The sequence below is a fragment of the Taudactylus pleione genome, unplaced genomic scaffold (genome assembly GCF_031769625.1).
Source record: "Taudactylus pleione unplaced genomic scaffold, aTauple2 ptg000395l, whole genome shotgun sequence".
NCBI classification, from domain to species: Eukaryota; Metazoa; Chordata; class Amphibia; order Anura; family Myobatrachidae; genus Taudactylus; species Taudactylus pleione.
This window is the reverse complement of record NW_028284796.1, coordinates 3,036,551-3,053,647: the sequence shown is the minus strand read 5'-3', so window position 1 is coordinate 3,053,647 and position 17,097 is coordinate 3,036,551. Positions and strand designations below refer to the sequence as shown.

The 17,097-nt window shown below is 45.8% G+C and overlaps 1 protein-coding gene across 2 annotated transcripts in view; it reads right to left on the bottom strand.

Moving 5' to 3' along the window:
- Window positions 1-17,097, bottom strand: part of XRN1 (5'-3' exoribonuclease 1) — a 209,917-nt gene that overhangs the window by 182,210 nt on the left and 10,610 nt on the right. For both annotated transcript variants that reach the window (XM_088446275.1, XM_088446277.1), the window contains exon 3: window positions 9,772-9,869. In XM_088446275.1, the coding sequence (XP_088302401.1) occupies window positions 9,772-9,869 (98 nt within the window). The remainder of the gene's footprint in view (window positions 1-9,771; window positions 9,870-17,097) is intronic.

Genomic DNA, 17,097 nt, shown 5'->3' with positions numbered 1-17,097 from the left:
AAGTGAAAATAAAAATAAAATAATAATAATATAAATGAAAAATAGTGAAATACTCCCAAAGTGAAATAATATAGAAAAAAAATAACGAGTAACTAGTTCCAATAATATTTATAGCTTGATTGACTATCCAATTTAAATACATTCCTATCTCAAAAACAAAAAATATAAAAATTAAATATAATAACAGTAACAAATTCATCTGTCTGTTCATAAGAAGGCTCCATAGTAAATCTGCTCATTCAAGCCAGAAGGTTGTAGACCTCCCATCAAAAAGGTCCAAAAGCTCTCCTTCTTTAATAGTTCATGTGTAATATTACCACCTCTAATGCCCAGCTTCAGTTGTTCAATACCAAAAGCCTTCAAATTAGAGGGACTTCCTTGATGTGATTCAAGGAAATGTTTAGCAACCGTGGTAAGCTTCTTGCACTTCTTTAAATCCACCTCACCATTTCTTATTGTCCCTACATGCTCTAAATTTCTTTGTTTGAGGGGTCTAGTTGTCATCCCTATATATTTCTTATTACATGGGCATGTAATACAATAAATGACTCCCACTTAGTCGCAATTGATAAACTGTTGTATTTTATGGATTCTCTGATATTTATCTCTGAATTCCGTGGTTTTGTTCATATAAGTGCAGGCCTTGCATTTACCACACTTAAATGATCCCTCTGCAACTGTTTTTTTTCTTCTTTAGGTTTGTAAAGTGGCTATGAACCAATTTGTCTTTGAGATTTGGAGAGCATCTCCAACTAATGTGTGCTTTAGATCCCAGATTTTTTCCAGATCTTGATCTACCATTAGTACTGACCAATGTTTCTGGATAATTTCCTGAATTTCACACCATTCCACACAGAAATCTCCAACAAAAGGAACAGTATTGTCTTTCTTCTCTGTATTGATCTTGTTGGGATATAATAAAGAATTCCTATCTTTAGAAAGGGCATAATACCTAGCCTTTTTAATTGCTCTTTTACTATATCCTCTATTGATTAGTCTTTCTTTTAATTCATCCGATCTGACATGAAAGATATCTAGATTAGAGCAATTCCTCCTTAGGCGTAAAAATTCACCTTTAGGAATCCCTCTCAAAACAGGTGGAAAATGCGCACTAGTGTTATGTAGTACACTATTAGTTGCCGTAACTTGTCTATAAAGGTCAGTTTGGATTCGACCATCAGATTGTTTCTGTATTTTTAAATCAAGAAAAGTAACCTCTGTGTGATTAGTTTCACAGGTAAGTTTCAAATTCAAGTCATTATTATTAAGAATACCTATAAATTCAGTAAGGAGATCTTCTAACCCATCCCATAGGATTAATAGATCATCTATATAGCGTATCCAAATCAAGACATGTTGAGTGTAAGGTTCATTTTGTTAATTGAAGACCATTGTCTCCTCCCACCAACCCAGATATATATTGGCACGTGGGGGCACACGCTGCCCCCATCGCCGTGCTACGAATTTGTAGGAAAAACTTCTCGTTAAAAACAAAGAAGTTCTTGGTCAAAATAAATTTAAGTAAAACCACCAAAAATTCACCAAAAGAAGTCATTCCCTCCTTGTCTAAATAGTATCTCACTGAATCCACACCCTTGTCGTGTTTGATACTGGTGTAGAGGGACTCTACATCACAAGTAACAAGTATAACTTCTTCATCAATATAGATCTCATCTAGTTTTTGTAAAACTTCCATTGAATCCCTAACATATGAGGGTAAAATTGTAAAAAACCTTCTCAAATGAGTATCCAAGAAATTACTAGCATTTTCCGTGAGGCCCTTAATGCCCGATACTATGGGGCGTCCAGGGGGTACCTTGTTGTTCTTATGAATTTTCGGGAGCATATAAAATGTTGGTACTGTAGGTTCTTTGACTTCCAAAAATTGATATTCGGTTTTAGTTATCACACCCTGATCATATGCTCCCTTGATAATCAGATCATATTGTCTCTTGAAGTCCTCCATTGGGTTGAATAATAACTGTTTATAACAAGTCTGGTCTTTCAGTTGTTTATTTGCCTCATATACGTATTTCTCTTTATCCCACAGGACGACATTACCCCCCTTATAGTTAAACCTTCGGATAGCATCGTCCCATGACCGTATTTCCATCAGTATCTTATTCTTTTTTTGTTAGGTTTCCTACATATGGATGTTTATTTCTACTCCAAATTGTGTCTAGATCCCGAGAGACTAAATCCATAAAAATACCAATAGATGGACATATGTTGGTAGGCGGACAAAAAGTTCCCTTCTTTTTACAAATAGGTCTGGGACCAGTAGTGTTCTCATCATTTACTGTAGATGTACCTGATTCTTCTTCTAGATCCTCAAGAATTTGAATTGATTGCATATCTTCCAGAGAAAATTCTGCTGTCATATCTGAATTATTCGCTGACAAAGACTCTCTATCACCACATGGACGTACCTGAGAATAGAATTTATTAAAGGAGAAGTTTTCTCCCAAAAAGATGAAGATCTTTTTCCCATTTAAAACTGTCAAAATGTGTATTTGGAGAAAAAGATAAACCTCTACTGAGAACTTTGATATGTGTCTCATTAAGTTCTCTGGAGGTTAAATTAATAATTCACTATCTTTCTTTTCTACCGTCTCTTGTATGGTCTTTTTGAATATTTGGGAACATCTTGTGATTCCCATTGTTCTCTGTTTCTGGTGTTTCCCACCCCTCCTGATCTTCCTCTTCGTGGTCTTTGGTCCAAAATAGGACCCTGATGTTGATCTAAAAAATCTCTTGTTGTATAAGTAGGAAGATTCGCTTTTAATTGAAAAGAATGACTGGAGGAGTCAGTTCCTACTGACTCCTGGTCCGAAGAAGTATATCCATGTGATGGTCTCCTATCTTCAGGGAAGTTTCTACCACCCTTTGAGCTCCATCTGAAGACTTGATTTTGATCATAGTCCCTTTTGTCCCTAGCAAATTTCCTTTTCTTTCTCTCAATCAAGGCTGTTTCATATTCAGCTATCTCCTTCTTATACTTTTCAAATGTTTGTTGAAACTTCGTATCTTGTTCAAATTGTTTTAAATCAGATGTTAAATGATCACTCTCTTTACTTTACTTTTCTAGTAAGAGATTGTCATGTTAATTAATATCAACATAAATTCATCTGTACATTTTTTCAGAGTCTCTTCCCATTCTTTTTTGAGATTTTCAGTAGCCAATTCAAAAGAGGGGAACTCTCGTGGCCTAAGGCCCCTGGGAGATATTTTTTGTTTAATATAATTATCAAAAGTTATCATCTCCCACCAAGCCCTTGTCTGTTTATACAGATTGCTTAAGATGTAAGAGTCCTTCATGCCAGTTCTGTGTCTGGTCATATATATATTTTTTAATAAATATCGTATTGATTAACTTTACACTAATTGTCTCACATTTTCTTACTTTATTGATCCTTTTACAAGTTATATTTTTTCACATTGTGTGTTTTTTTGTTTTGTTTCTTTCACTAATTTCACTTTTTATTAATTTGGGCACAATATGAATTATGTTATAATAATTTTGAGATGTTATATTATAACATTGATTTAATGTACTGTATTGATAATAGCACCTATACACATATATTTGTTATATACTGTGGGGACTAGTAATAATTGAATTTGTTTTTTATGAACATAGCTATATGTACATCAATAATTAATATAAGAAAACTATGACACTGCGGAGGTCTATTAGATTAGGAGGGATATAAAATACAATTTATATATTTCTTTTATGTAATATTTATTGGTTTGGGTATTTTTATTCAATGTATTTATATTGGTGTGATTTTGGTTATATACTCGAGTATAAGCCGAGTTTTTCAGCACATTTTTTGTGCTGAAAAAGCACCCCCTCGGCTTATACTCGAGTCATGCCCGCATGGTACGCTGCTGAGTAGCGCACCATGCGGGCCGCGGTGCAGACTGTGTCACTGTGACACAGCCTGCACCGCGTGTGTAGCGCTGACCGGACGGAGTTCAGTCAGCACTACACACTGCCAAACACACAGCCGCCGGAGCCGGCAGCTATGTGTTTGGTATAATCAGCAGCCGCTGAGAGTCTGTCAGACTCTCAGCGGCTACTGCTGCTCCCACTGCGGGAGCCATCTTCCGGCTCCCGCAGTGGGTAATGGGAGAGACGTCGTCATGACGACGTCTCTCCCATTATGCAAAGCGGCGGAGGAGCCTGTAGCAGCGTCGGGACCAGGAGCGGGGTTACAGGTAAGTGTTTGTTTTTTCTACATTTCTTTCTACTGGGGGGGCTACTACCAGGGGGGGGGATATCGCTACTGGGGGCACTACCAGAGGGGGGGGATTAATAATGGGGGGTACTACCAGGGGGGGGATGTTGCTACTGGGGGCACTACCAGGGAGGGGGGGAATACTGGGGGCACTACCAGGGGGGATGTTGCTACTGGGGGCACTACCAGGGGGGGTTAATACTGGGGGCACTACCAGGGGGGGATATTGCTACTGGGGGCACTACCAGGGGGGGGGGATATTGCTACTGGGGGCACTACCAGGGGGGGGGGGGATTAATACTGGGAGCACTACCATGGGGGGATGTTGCTACTGGGGGCACTACCAGGGGGGGATATTGCTACTGGGGGCACTACCAGGGGGGGGGATTAATACTGGGGGCACTACCAGGGGGGGGATATTGCTACTGGGGGCACTACCAGGGGGGGATTAATACTGGGGGCACTAGCAGGGGGGGATATTGCTACTGGGGCACTACCAGGGGGGTTATTACTACTGGGGGCACTACCAGGGGGGGATATTACTACTGGGGGCACTACCAGGGGGGGATATTACTACTGGGGGCACTACCAGGGGGGGATTACTACTGGGGACAGTACCAGGGGGGGGATTACTACCAGTAGCTGCTGCATTTCCCACCCTAGGCTTATACTCGAGTCAATAAGTTTTCCCAGTTTTTCGTGGTAAAATTAGGTACCTCGGCTTATACTCGAGTATATACGGTATATGACTAGCGGTCCCGCTAGGCTGTTTTAGCTGGAGGGCAAAAAGCACCCTGCCCTCACAGCCTGCGGGAGCCGTTCTCACCTGCGGGACGCAGTGTCCCGCGGGTGGAGAAACATGCGGTGACCCGGTCACCGCCGGAGAATAGACGCCGGGCGCATGCGCCCGGCATCTATTCTCCCTGTCTGCAGGGCTTGGGGGCTGCCCGGCGTGTCCGTAAGTGCCGGGCACGCCCCCAAGAGTGACGAAAAGGGGACGCGTCTTATAGACACGCCCCCTTTTCCAATGACCACGCCCCCTTCTCGGGCGCGCGCTCGGGCATGCACTCTCTAGCTCCGGCGCTCTGCCTCCCAACGGAGCTAGAGGGAACACTATATGACTATTGATTGATTACATCTAAAATAATGGAGTACAATTCATTTAGTTATAGAATAAATCCTTGGACTTATAAGTGTGACCAGTGGGAGAACTGGCAGGCACTTCTGTTTTAGGTACTATTAGTGACTATCGATTTATTACATCCAAATAACGGAACATAATCCATTTATTTACAAAGCAAATTCTTGGATTTGTATGTGTGATCAGTGGGAGAACTGACAAGCACTTTTTCCTGGGTATCAGGAGTGAAACACGAGATCTGACCAATGGGGAAGCTGACAGCCTGCTCCTATTGGTCTAGACAGCAGTCCTGCAATATGAAGGACGATGATTGGCTACTGTGTATATCCATCAAACTGAATGAGACTCTGATTGGCCAGTGAGTTGAATAAAAGAACTGTCAGCCCGTGCAACGGGTTGATCCTATGATTAAGCAGTTGTAGCGAAACGCGCGTCAGGAGACACGCGGTGCACGCGGTCCCGCGTGTATCAATTTTATATGTGTTATGTTTGTGCTTGTGTAACCACCATGGAATAAGGATACTGAGAATGAAGGGTGTCTGTTAGACAGGGGGACTATATGATTGGGAGCAGAGGACGGAGTATACATAATAAAGTGCAACATTGTATTTGACATGTTGCAATATAAGATGCAGTGAGACACGTGGAACTCTGTCAATGTATTACAAACCCACAAATCACAATCAGACTCGCCCGGAGATTATCACTGATTAAGAATATTAGTTTTATGATGAATGTATTTATATTTAAGAGATCCATGAAGGATAATAACATTGATCTCGGATACGTATTATAATCATTCATCATAAGCTGTTGAACTAAATGGCATGTGTATAAAATATATCATATTAAATATATGGCTATTTATATTGAGCTCATGTGAACATTCTTGGCCTATAGGATTGAACATACCTAATAAAGTGTAATACTATATTTGAACTTTGTCAATGTTATATAAACTCGGGAACCATCATAATCTATTTATGATATTGATTCTTTATACACCATAACATGCATCATAATCCGCTAATTTCAGAACGCACTTGAAGGAAGATTAAGATGCTTCCCTTTATTATTAGGATTATATGGATGTTTTTGGCTGAACCATGCCACTTGATGGATGATTAATATATCAGTGGGTGTTTTTTCAATCTAGACACCTTTGTAAGAGGTGATTTAACTCCGGGGTAATTAGGAGCAAACCTGTGGATGTTTAAATAGTGGCAGTTTATTATTACCTTACACCTGATCATTCAAGCGCTTAGGGATTTGTGATTACGAATTTTATTCACAAACAATTTTCTTGATGATTATGAAGGTATATGAGACTCATGGACCCTTGAGACATTATCCAATTTGTCATGAAGATTAGTGAATAATGGTTATGTCCCCTTAGTTACAGACACCTAGGTATATGACCATTTAGAGGCAATATAATAGCAATAAATACACAGTACAATTTGGTCACAACACAATTTTATTAATATGATTTTTGTATAGTAATATTATATTTCGCGGACTACTTTTTATTTATTAATAATACTAATAAAAGTTATGTTTTAATAATTACATGACAATTCCTCAATTCGATCAATGTTATTAATATCGATTGATACAACTTTTGAGTCCGTGAGTGCCTCACAAAGGAATTATCTTCTTCTCTCTTTGGTATAGCTAGATTGTGATACATATTCCTGGGTGCACCTCCTCTTATAATAGTAGTGAAATTTGCAAGGCATTATGCCTACTATATAATGTGATATTTGTTAAGATAAGGAAGGACTCAAATAAATACGTTTATAATAATATTCGTGCGGGTAAACCCCTCTTGTTCTCTAATTGAATACGGAGTAAATCGGGAGTGCGCACGAAAAGTTATCGCGTCCAAAACACGCAAAGGTGGCGAAAAGTCTGGCAGGTGGAACTTTCTCGCCGATGCAAAACTAATTGAATACGGCCCTTCATAGGAGTTCAGCTTTTAAAATTATATCCATATTATAGTATCAGTACCAACTTTCAATTCGATACATAGATATACTCATACTCTAATTCTGTTACATTGTATTATTGTACTTCACCTCCATTCCTAGCTGCTCACAACAAACACAGCAACTCGCATAATAAAAAACAATTAAAATATGTAGATGAATAAATATGTCTTTACTTTCAATTGATCTTATCAAAAGTACCGTAATTTAAGAGCACTTGTAATAATGGTGATCTTAAAATATCCTTCGTTGTTATAGTGCTTATCCAGCCATTGAGAATGTAATTAGAGCTTTAAAAATAGTCCGATTTAGCAGACCGAGATAAGATTTTAGAATACTGAAAAAACGATTACCACACTTGTATTTACCAGCAGTCCCAGACACTCCTTTGAGTTTCCTTTTCTATATACTGTATATATAGGCAGAGTCCTCTATGAATAGAGGCACTTTCTCTCCCTTGTTTAGATGCCAGCTCCATGAGAGGTTAAAGGCAGCTGTCACAGGCTCCATCTGCAGCGGCCGCTAATTAGGAGCTCGGTGTTATTACACTGAATATCTGACAAGTGCTGTGTGTTTTATATGGGAGCAGATGGCCACACGTCTCTCCTGTCTACCCTCGATAGGAAGCACTTTAGAGGAAGGACGTGTTTTTCAAAACTCACGAACAGTCTTCGGAGTATGGTCAGCAAGTCCCGGTCGGCCTTAGTAACAAGGTGAGCTTTTGTCCACCGGTGGTATATTTGTAATTGGAGAACAGCAACACGTTTCAGCCACCGCTGTGGCCTTTTTCAAGCTGTTGTATCTTTGAACTAGGGCTCTCATTCAGAGCCGCTCGCAAAAAGCGAGCGGTCGCTCTGAATGAGGGCGGACACTTTTTTTTTTAAAGCCGGCCTCCTGGCCGCTCGCTAAGCTATGGGTGACCACCCACAGCTTTTGCGAGTGGCCAGGTGATGGTCGCGACCATCGGGGCTTGCTGTCAGTAGGGCCGCCTACAAACGGGAGGAACGCCTCAGTTTGTCCGGCCACCCCCCCACCCCGCCTGCAAGATCAACATCGACAGCCGCCCCATTTGTAGCGAGCCCCGGAGCGAGTGAATTTCTCACTCGCTACGGGGCTTGTGCACGCGCATTGCGCATGTCGCACATGCCACAATGCACAACCATCGACCCGCTTGCGAGTGCATAGCACTTGCGAGCGGGTCTGAATGAGGCCCTAGGTCTACAGTAGGATTGTGTCAACAGTCTGGTAGGGAGTTGCACACCTGGAGGATTAGACAAATTTGTACTAAGTTTTAGAGGTGCAGGGTACACTTGATGCAAACGGCAGAGAATTATCAAAATTCATGTATACAGACAGAACACCAGCTCCAGAGACTCCAACCAGCTGCCCACCAAAGATGCAGCCGATAACTAAGTGCTAGCTCCAAAACTTGGGCAGCAAGCCAGGAACCAAGTGGCATGTGCCAGCCCCTCGCTTGGGGTAATTAAATGCAGAACCACAGGTACAGCCCCCAGTACAGTGTATAAAACAGATGTAAACATGACCACTAGTTGTAAATTAGCTAAATCTTGTTGATTTCAGAGCTTGTGCTTACAGGTGGATTTTGTCATCTTACTTATGCCACACATGCCAGAGCACACCCGAGCTGTATCTGCACTCACCATGACTGATTAGACACATTCTAACCCTGTACAATATGAAAGCCATTGGCATTTAAAAAAAAAAGTTTAAAAAGTATCCATTGAAAAAAATATACATATCAATTTCAAGAATAAAAATATAAACACAAGAAATGAGAGGTATGAATAAACCCATAGTTAAAGATGGTTGCTTTGAAAACATGTTTAGACCAAAGGAAACATTTACAGGCATAAGTGAAATAAGAAGATTGAGAAAACGTAACCATCTAGCATGCACACAATGCTTTGTAAGATTACAGCAAAAGTTCTATAGCAACAGAACCCAGCACATCAATTACTGAACCTGTTTTAGGCATACTTGCCTACTTTTGAAAAGCATTTCAGGGAGATTGTAAAAGCAGCACCTATGAACGTGGCGGTAAAGTGGGAGTGTACTGCTACATCTGAGAGGAGTTTCATAAATAGATTTACAGTCAAATATAAATGAGCCCCAAAGCAGTTCGTAAGATCTACTTGTTGATGAAAACACAATGATACGTTTCAGAAAATGTCTGTAGGTTTGTGCCTTATAACCAATGCAAGGAAATTATATTTATGATCCCATTTGAATAATATATATATTCCATAATGGGGGTAAGGTGCAATCAGGTAGATTGCTAGACTCTTCAGGGAGTCAGGGAGATTGCTACTATTTCTATAATCAGGGAGAGTTAGCAAGTATGGTTTTAGGTCTACAGCAGTATAAAGTATCCTCTTACCAGGAGTAATACAATTGGAGTCGAACCTAGATTCTGTTGGCAACACCTCGCCCTTTTCTATAGCCTTCTTTATTTTGTCTTCTGCCTCTTTCGCAGATCTAGATTACAAAACAAAAAAACAAATGTGAACACTGACACTTCCTATAAAGTATTTACATAGGCAAACACGTCTATGTTACATTATTACAATCTATAGCACAGAAGACAAATAATAAACCAGAATTCTCCATTTGATTTCAACACTGCAACAATGTCCAGGGAAAGGATAGCAACCTTCAGCAGTCCAGCTTACGTTGCTTTCCATCAAAATAGAGCTCATCTAGCAAAAACTGGAGTACTAAAAGCCATCTACATTTACAGGTGCATTACAAAGCGGATAGAACATGGCATAATGTAAACTATTCAGAATTGTTACAGAATTGAAAAAAGCCATAGCATGTTGCAGCACAAATGTCAATGTAAAAATGTATTTTCAGCTTTTGCTGCCGCTAGAGAATGAATACATATCACACCTAGACAAAGTGTTAACAGTGGCATAAAACTGAATACTTCCACCGTCAACAATAATCACAATAATAAATAAAATTAAATAATAAAAATAAAATAAGCAACTGAAAAAGAAACTGCTGGATTGTGAAGGGAGATCAGTGAGCTAAATGGTTGGGAATTGGAGTTTTTTACATTCTGACAGGACATGCATTATGTATGGGAATATTTTGTGGTTTCAAAATGCAGAAAAATTAGTTTAAAAATATGCGTGACATTGAAAATCAAATGTCAACTCAGTGACAATGCAACTAAAGAATAGATTGTTAAGAAATAGGACGTTGATTAAATTCTCTGTAACGTGCCACCACAATGTCGTGCTGCACTCCCCTCCCTGCCCCCAAGAATTACAGTAACCCAATGTTGTTCATTTTATTAAGTACCTCTATGGTCTGCAAGACAACATAGGTGATTTTAGTGGTCCCTAGGTGCCAGAGTTCCAACTGTCCACATGGCGCTTTGCGGACATAGCATGGAAATTAATTCCGCGCTTAAGATTTCCATGACAGGGCCTGTTTTTTACTGGAGGAGTATTGAATATCTTACATGCTAAATTTTAACTAGAGCAAACCAGGCATCATCTAACGCTCCTAGGAGCAATAAAATATGAGATATGGTAAGAACTTACCCTTGTTATCTCTATTTCTACGAAGTCCATAGGGTTCCACCTTGGGGTATAGGTGTGACGTCAGTCGCAGGGCACCAAAGAGTTAAGCTTTCAGCCTCCCAGGATGCACTAGGTCCCCCTCCTATACCCCGCCCCCGGGCCAAGGCACCTCAGTTAGTTACCAAGCCATAGGCCGGAGGAGGAGAAGGAAGAGAGAGAACAAAGATCTGGACACATACAAGAATCACATTCTCACCAGAGGGAGACGGAAAACCGGTGACCAGAGCAAAGCCCATCTGCAGCACAGGTGCGACAGGGCGGGAGTCCTGTGGAACCCTATGGACTTCGTAGAAATAGAGATAACAAGGGTAAGTTCTTACCATATCTCATATTTTCTACTTCAGGGTCCATAGGGTATCCACAGGATACCTTGGGGATGTCCCAAAGCAGTATCCTTTAAGGGTGGGGACGCTCCTGTGCAGAAAGGAGAATCCGCCGCCCGAAGGAAGCATCCTGAGAGGCGAAGGTGTCAAACCTGTAATACCTCACGAAGGTATGGACAGAAGACCACGTAGCAGCCTTGCAGATCTGAACTGCCGAGGCACCACGTCGAGCTGCCCACGAAGGACCCACAGACCTAGTGGAATGAGCCTTCAGAGAAGGAGGGACCGGTAGGCCTTCATGAAGATAAGCTTCAGAAATAGCCATACGGATCCAGGCTGCCAAAGTTTGCTTTGAAGCAGGCCAACCCTTTTTACGGAAGCCAAAGAGGACAAACAAAGCGTCCGACTTCCTAAACGAAGAAGTGCGGTCAACATAAGTCCTTAAGGCCCGCACAACATCCAAAGAGGCCTCACCCACGGAAAGACCCGGTGAGTTAAAGGCCGGAACAACTATTTCCTCGTTAATATGAAACTGGGAAATAACTTTGGGAAGAAACTCGGGCCGAGTGCGGAGCACTGCCCTGTTCCCATAAAAAACCAAGAAAGGGGGTCTACAAGAAAGAGCCCCTAACTCAGAAACACGTCTGGCCGAAGCAATGGCCAGAAGGAAAACAGTCTTAGCTGTTAGCCATTTAAGATCCACTGAGCCCAGTGGTTCAAACGGCGGTCCTTGGAGAGCCCTCAGGACCACAGCCAAATCCCAAGGCGCCACAGGTGGAACAAAGGGCGGCTGAATGCGGAGAACACCCTGCATAAAGGTGCGCACATCCGGGATTGTAGCAATCCTACGGTGAAACCAGACAGATAGGGCCGAAACCTGTACCTTCAAAGAAGCAAGGCGAAGCCCATGATCTAGTCCCGCTTGCAGGAAGGCGAGAATCCGAGACAGACGAAACTCCCGCGGTGCATAACCTCTCGGTCGACACCACTGGAAGAACGTATGCCACACGCGATGGTATATCCTCGCGGAAGACGGTTTCCGAGCTCGTAACATGGTACGCACCACAGAGCTGGAAAACCCCCGGGACCTCAGCATGGCCGTCTCAACAGCCACGCCGTCAAAGACAGCCGAGTCAGGTCCGGGTGAAGGCAAGGACCCTGAGACAGAAGGTCCGGTCGTAGCGGCAACCGCAGAGGAATGTCCACGGACAGACCCTGAAGGTCTGAGAACCAGTGCCGTCTGGGCCACGCGGGAGCTATCAACAGGAGCGTCCCTCCTTCCTGTTTGAATTTCCGGATTACCCGTGGAAGAAGGGAGACCGGAGGGAACAGGTATGCGAACCGGAACGTCCACCGGACGGACAGAGCATCCACCAGAGACGCCCCTTCGTCTCTTGTGCGAGACCCGTACACCGGCAACTTGTTGTTGTGCCGGGACGCCATGAGGTCGATTTCTGGAAGACCCCACCTGTCCACCAGTAGTTGAAAAACGTCCGGGTGCAGGGACCATTCCCCCGGATGAACGTCCTGGCGACTTAGAAAGTCCGCCTCCCAATTGAGCACTCCCGGGATGAAGACCGCTGATATGGCCGGAAGATTGCGCTCCGCCCAAACCAGGATCCGAGAGACCTCTACGAGAGCCGCCCGACTGCGAGTTCCTCCTTGCCTGTTTATGTAGGCCACGGTGGTAGCGTTGTCCGACTGGGCCTGCACCGGGCGACCCTGGAGAAACCGCTGTGCCTGCTGGAGAGCATTGAAGACCGCACGGAGTTCCAAGATATTTATTGGAAGCTCCGCTTCTGTCGGCGTCCACCTGCCCTGGAACAAGTGTGGACCCGAAACTGCTCCCCAGCCCCGAAGACTGGCGTCCGTTGTCAACAGGACCCAATTTGGAACCCAGAACGGACGTCCCTTGTTGAGGTGGGTCGTCTGTAACCACCACGTAAGGGACAGGCGAACCTCCTGGGTGAGCACAATCGTCTGGGACTTCAGAGACTGAGTCAGCCCGTTCCACTTGGACAGGATCAGGTGCTGCAGAGGTCTGGAGTGAAACTGGGCGTATTCCACCATGTCGAACACCGACACCATGGAGCCCAGTAACCTCATCGCCGAGTGTAAGGACACCCGGCGGCTGTGCAGACAACTGCGCACCCTTGACTGTAAAGCAGAGATCTTGTCCTCCGTTACGAAGATCCTTTGCTGTCCCGAGTCCAATAAGGCTCCAAGATGCAGAATCCTCCGAGACGGGATTAGAGTGGACTTCTGCCAGTTGATTAGCCAGCCGTGCCGTTGCAGCAGTGCAATGGTCAGGTCCAAGTGGCGTAACAGGAGCTCTGGAGATCCTGCCACCAATAACAGGTCGTCCAAATACGGCAACATGCGGACTCCCTGCAGCCGCAGAGAAGCCGCCATGACCGCCATCACCTTGGTGAAAACACGTGGTGCTGTTGCCAGGCCAAAAGGTAACGCCCGAAACTGGAAGTGGTCGCTGCTGATTGCAAACCTGAGGAACTGTTGATGGCACCAAAGAATAGGGACATGCAGGTAAGCGTCCTGTATGTCCAATGACACCAAGTAGTCCCCAGGTTCCAGCGCCAGAATGATGGACCGTAGGGTCTCCATCCGAAACTTCGGGACCCGCAAAGACTTGTTGAGTGCTTTGAGGTTGAGAATCGGACGATATGACCCATTGGGTTTCTGTACCAAAAATAGATTTGAATAGAAACCCTGGCCCCTCTGGGAGAATGGAACCGCCACTATAACTCCAGCCTGGAGCATAGTGTGCAATACCTTCCGCAGCTCCGTAGCCTTGTTCCGGTCTGATGGGAGACCCGTGGTGAAGAAGCGAGCCGGGGGTCTGTGCCGGAAGGAGAGGGCGTATCCGTGGGAAACCACCTCCAGAACCCAAGTGTCTGTCGTAGTGGTCGACCAACACTGGGCGAACTGTAGCAGGCGGCCTCCCACCCTGGGATCCCCCAAAGGGAGGCCCGGACCGTCAGGCCGCAGGCTTGCCATCTGGCTTGGGGGCCGGACGTCTGGTACTCCATGCCTGCTTCCGGGGCTTGACCGATTTCTTAGGGCCAGCCTGTCGAGGAAACGACTGTGGTTTGGGCCTGCCCTGGGCCCTAGATGACCGAAAGGACGATGGTCCCGAACCAGAAGGAGCAGCGGCCGACGGGAGACAGGCAGATTTGGCTGCCGCCAGCGTGGCCACAATCTTATCCAGATCCGGACCGAAGAGAACTTCTCCGGTAAACGGCAACGCTTCCAGACCTTTCTTGGAATCTGCGTCCGCCTTCCAGGATCGCAGCCACAAGGTGCGACGAGCAGCTACCGCTGCTGAAGAAATTCTAGACACCAGAGTACTAATGTCTAGAGCCGCCTCGTTGATGTAGGTGGCCGAATCACGGAGATTGCCAATCAACTCCGCCTGATCGGCCGGACAGTCGGATTCAAAAGAAGCCTCTAATGAATCCGCCCAGCGCTCCATCGCTCTGGCAACCCAGCAAATGGCCATAGCCGGCCGTGCTGCCCCCCCAGCAAGGGAATAAGCGGACTTCAGGCAGATTTCTACCTTGCGGTCCGTAGCATCCTTAAGGGAGGACATGGATGGCATCGGCAATGTGGCACTACGGACAAGACGGGTGACGTGAGAATCCACCTGTGGAGGGGATTCCCACTTCGCAAAATAATTATCCGCGAACGGATAAGCCACCGCCAGGCGTCTCTGCGGCTGGTATCTTTTGCCAGGTTGTTTCCACGCCTCCTCTAAATGGTCCACCAACTGACCCGAAAGAGGAAAGACTGTGGCATCGCCCTTCACATCTTTGAAAAAGGCATACTTAGATTTAGCCGCTGGGGGAACTTCGTCCTCAATCACCAAGGCTGTGCGGACCGCCCGAATAAGTCCAGGAATATATACTTTGGACTTAGCATCAGCGTCCTTAGTATGGAGAGGTTCCTGATCGTAAGGATCTAGAATCTCCCCATCATCAGACGTCCCTTCGTCATCCTCATAAGGAGCGGACAGAGACGCCACCGGCCTTTTATGAGACCGCATCACAGACTCCCCTTGCAACACATCCGACAAGTGCTGTACAGAACTCGTCAGGGAGTTAACCCACGCTGGCTCCTGAGAACCCGGGAGCGGGGAAATAGGGAGACTGTGGGGTACCACCAATTGTCGTGGGAACCCCTGCATGGGTGACGACACCACAGACTGCTGGGACAAACCCATCGGAGTAAACGCGGGCTGCGGAGCTAACTGGCCCACTAAAGCTGTTAACGCCTGAGCGAAACAAGCCCAGGGCGGCTCCTGTACCGGTGCTGTAACCGTAATAGGCCGCGCCATGGACAAACACTGCCGGCAAAGGCCCTCCGCGCTACCCTCCCCCTCCGCTAACGGTACTTTGCACGTGGTACACTGTAGCCGGAGGGGAAAATCACTTTCAGACATGATGGCACCACGTATGTGACCTCTCTCACCAATTAAGTATTAAATAGGCGAGAGACCACCCTGCAGCACCGCACCGCAAGGGCTTTAGCAGAAAGAACAGGGACAGTAATAAAGCTGACAGTTTAGAGAAGAAAAGATTACAGGCAGCAGCGCTAGCACAGTCACATACAATGCAGAAAAATAACAATTCCTGCACTAACAGCGCTGATCACTCAACTACACAGACACAGGGCCTGGTAGGACACAGCGCTGCATACACAGACCTGACCACAGCGGAGGAGAGGTATGCGGGGGGACCCAGACCACGATGCTTCCGTCCAGCGCTTCCAGCAGCGTTCACCATGCGTTCTGGAGAAGATGGCCGCCGAGGAGCAGAGAGGAGGCTGGCCTGGGGGAGGAGCGCTGCCACAGGACCAGTCGGCAGCATGCAGAGAGGGCTGTGTGCAGCGGGGGAGGCGCCGGCTGTGAGACAGGGAAGGCGCGCTCCCCTGGCATGCATTTAACCCCTGGGACGCCGCAGCGCTACCGCTCTGCTGCGGTCCGCTGTCCCAGGGGGTAGTGGAAGCGCAGGTTGGTCGCCTGGCTCCACGCTGCAGCCAGTCCCCAGGGAGCCCCCTGCCTGGGGACTTAGGACCATGTGATCAGCGGGGACCCACCGCGGGACCCCGCTGCTTACCTCTGTCCCCCTTGAATCCGGCCATGGTCCGGAGCATCTGGGGTCACCGCTAGCTGTGACCCCAGACGCCCACCAGCATCCCCGGATCAGTACCGGCGTTCTGGTACCGGCGGGGTGTAGGGAAGACAGCATGGACGTCAGGACTGACTGTCCATGCTGTACATCCAGATGTGCAGCCACAGCTGCATGAAGAATAAGCTTCAGGGGCTCTTCTAGCCCCCACTCCAACAGGTGCACCCGACTCCGGCCGGGCACCAAACTAAACTGAGGTGCCTTGGCCCGGGGGCGGGGTATAGGAGGGGGACCTAGTGCATCCTGGGAGGCTGAAAGCTTAACTCTTTGGTGCCCTGCGACTGACGTCACACCTATACCCCAAGGTATCCTGTGGATACCCTATGGACCCTGAAGTAGAAATATCTGCTGCCAAGTGAGGATTATATTAAGTCAGTACATGCAAGGAACAAAGGTTTGGACACTAAGACGATGGCTGCGATGTGCTGTTCTGAAATGGACAGCAAAATCGCTAATTAATCCTTGCAGTCCAAAGAGGTAAGTAGGTAAACTTGCAACGTTGCAAGTACCGCATATGACCAATATGTGCACAGCCAAGCATGGCGGCACATCCTGCAGAATTGTATTACCCTCTTAAACATGATGA